General features: G+C 36.1%; 1 protein-coding gene across 1 annotated transcript in view; it reads left to right on the top strand.

Moving 5' to 3' along the window:
• neto2 (neuropilin and tolloid like 2) overlaps positions 1 to 1,874 on the top strand; it is a 51,453-nt gene that overhangs the window by 45,881 nt on the left and 3,698 nt on the right. Inside the window, exon 9 of the mRNA XM_015375172.1 lies at positions 663 to 793. Within this exon, the coding sequence (XP_015230658.1) occupies positions 663 to 793 (131 nt within the window). The remainder of the gene's footprint in view (positions 1 to 662; positions 794 to 1,874) is intronic.

Here is a 1,874-nt window from a genome sequence, read left to right on the forward strand (position 1 = left end):
GTGTGTTTTTGTCAGGCAGGAATTTATTTATACCCCCTTAGGGTGTAAGAGGTTAAGAAAGAAGAAAAAATAAACTGCATACCAGGAACAACAGCGTCATGCTGAAAGACAGCTTTGATGGTCCTGGATGAATCAATCAATTGAGTCATGAATTCTGCTTTTTTATAAAACAATCCTGCAGGAAGCCGTCCAGCCATCAGGCTGTCTAATTGCGTCAGGCAGCAGGACAATGATCCGAATAACTGCCGCTAACCCACCTCTGGATTGATAAAGGATCAATTGAAGTGAAGTTTTTTGGAGAACCAGGTCAAAGTCTGGGTTACAAACCAATAAGTTGCCGTGATTTGACCTTTAAAAGAGACTCTTATGTTACAAAACTCTCCAATGTGACTGAATGAGAGCAGCTCCACAAAGAAGAGTGGGTTATATTTCCTCCCAAGGGATGGAAAAGAATCAATCCCAGCTGTCACAAACATTTAATGGCAGCTTATGCCACCAAATATGGAACACGCAAGAATTAACCTTAGAAGGGGGTTACTTTATCATAAATCAGATAATAAACTATATTAATAAAAAATCAATGAGGAAAAAAATACCTTCTTACATCACCTAATGTTTTTTTTTTTTTACTTTCTCTTGTTTATTGTCTCACCCTCTTACAGAGAAGCGTTCCAAGGGCCTTTTCCATCAGATAACCAAGACCCACGGCACAGTTATCGGCATTTCTTCAGGCATAGTTCTTGTTCTTCTTATCATCTCCGTTTTGGTCCAAATGAAGCAGCCCAGAAAAAAGGTGAGTCATTCTTTAATTTGGCCCTAAATTCGAGTCATGAAGGTTGCCCTACAGACCCGGAGAGCTAGATAGAAGGCTATAATAAATAGTCCATCCTTGTATTTGACACCAGATGTATTAAAAACAGAACCTCTTAAACTCTATCTATCTTTTTTTTTTTTTTTTTAAAGAGACAGTTCAGATTATTTAAAAAGCAAGGTTTGGTGAAGTTATTATGAGAATTCGTCTGCTTTCCTGTGATTAAGAAGATGTCGTCTTGCTGTTAGTTTATAAAACAAAGGTAAAGAAATCCTCAGAGCATTCAAAGACTAACAGTTTTAACTGAATTTAGAAAGATAAAACAAATAAAACGGAAAACGGTCATATCTGTGGGATGTAGAGCTAGGGAAAATTTAACATCTTTGCAAAGCCTGTGGGTGGAATTATTGCTGTTTTCTTATTAGTGATAGAATGGAAAGATTCACTTCTTTAACAGGTCTAATTTAAGTAAAGGTAAAAAGCATTTGTTCCATGTAAAAATGCTACATATCAAACAAATATTATATGAAGGCATATTTAGACCTTCTTGGTATCAATTTGAGAATATATTTATGTTGCTGATATATCAGGGTACAAAACTATTCCAAGATGAAGATATGATTCTTCTTTTCTCTCCTGGCATTGGGGTGTTTGGTCTTTCTTCGGGTCCTAGCGCTCCAACCTTAGTGTGACTTAACAATACTGCATGTCAGAGTGTTATTCACATCTAGAAGATTTTATATTTGGTTTATGTTATATATATAAAACAGCAACTTCCTGATTTAACAAGCGTTTTGGAGAATGTATGAGAGAACACATTTTAAAAGGTCCTGCAAACTCCAAAATTAGACTAACACAAAAACATTATAAAAATAACTACATGTATGGAAACATGATGCAAACATCAAACCTGCAGATACGTCAATGATGCTAACACACAAAAAAGACATGCAAAAAAAAAAATATGCAAGTAGTAAACATAGCTGCAAGTGAAGAAAAGCTGCAAATTAGCACTGAATAATTATCCCCCCTAGAGGTGCTCCAGACCACTAGGGGGAGCCAA

This window comes from Cyprinodon variegatus, unplaced genomic scaffold, assembly GCF_000732505.1.
Source record: "Cyprinodon variegatus isolate N-32 unplaced genomic scaffold, C_variegatus-1.0 Scaffold114, whole genome shotgun sequence".
NCBI lineage: Eukaryota > Metazoa > Chordata > Actinopteri > Cyprinodontiformes > Cyprinodontidae > Cyprinodon > Cyprinodon variegatus.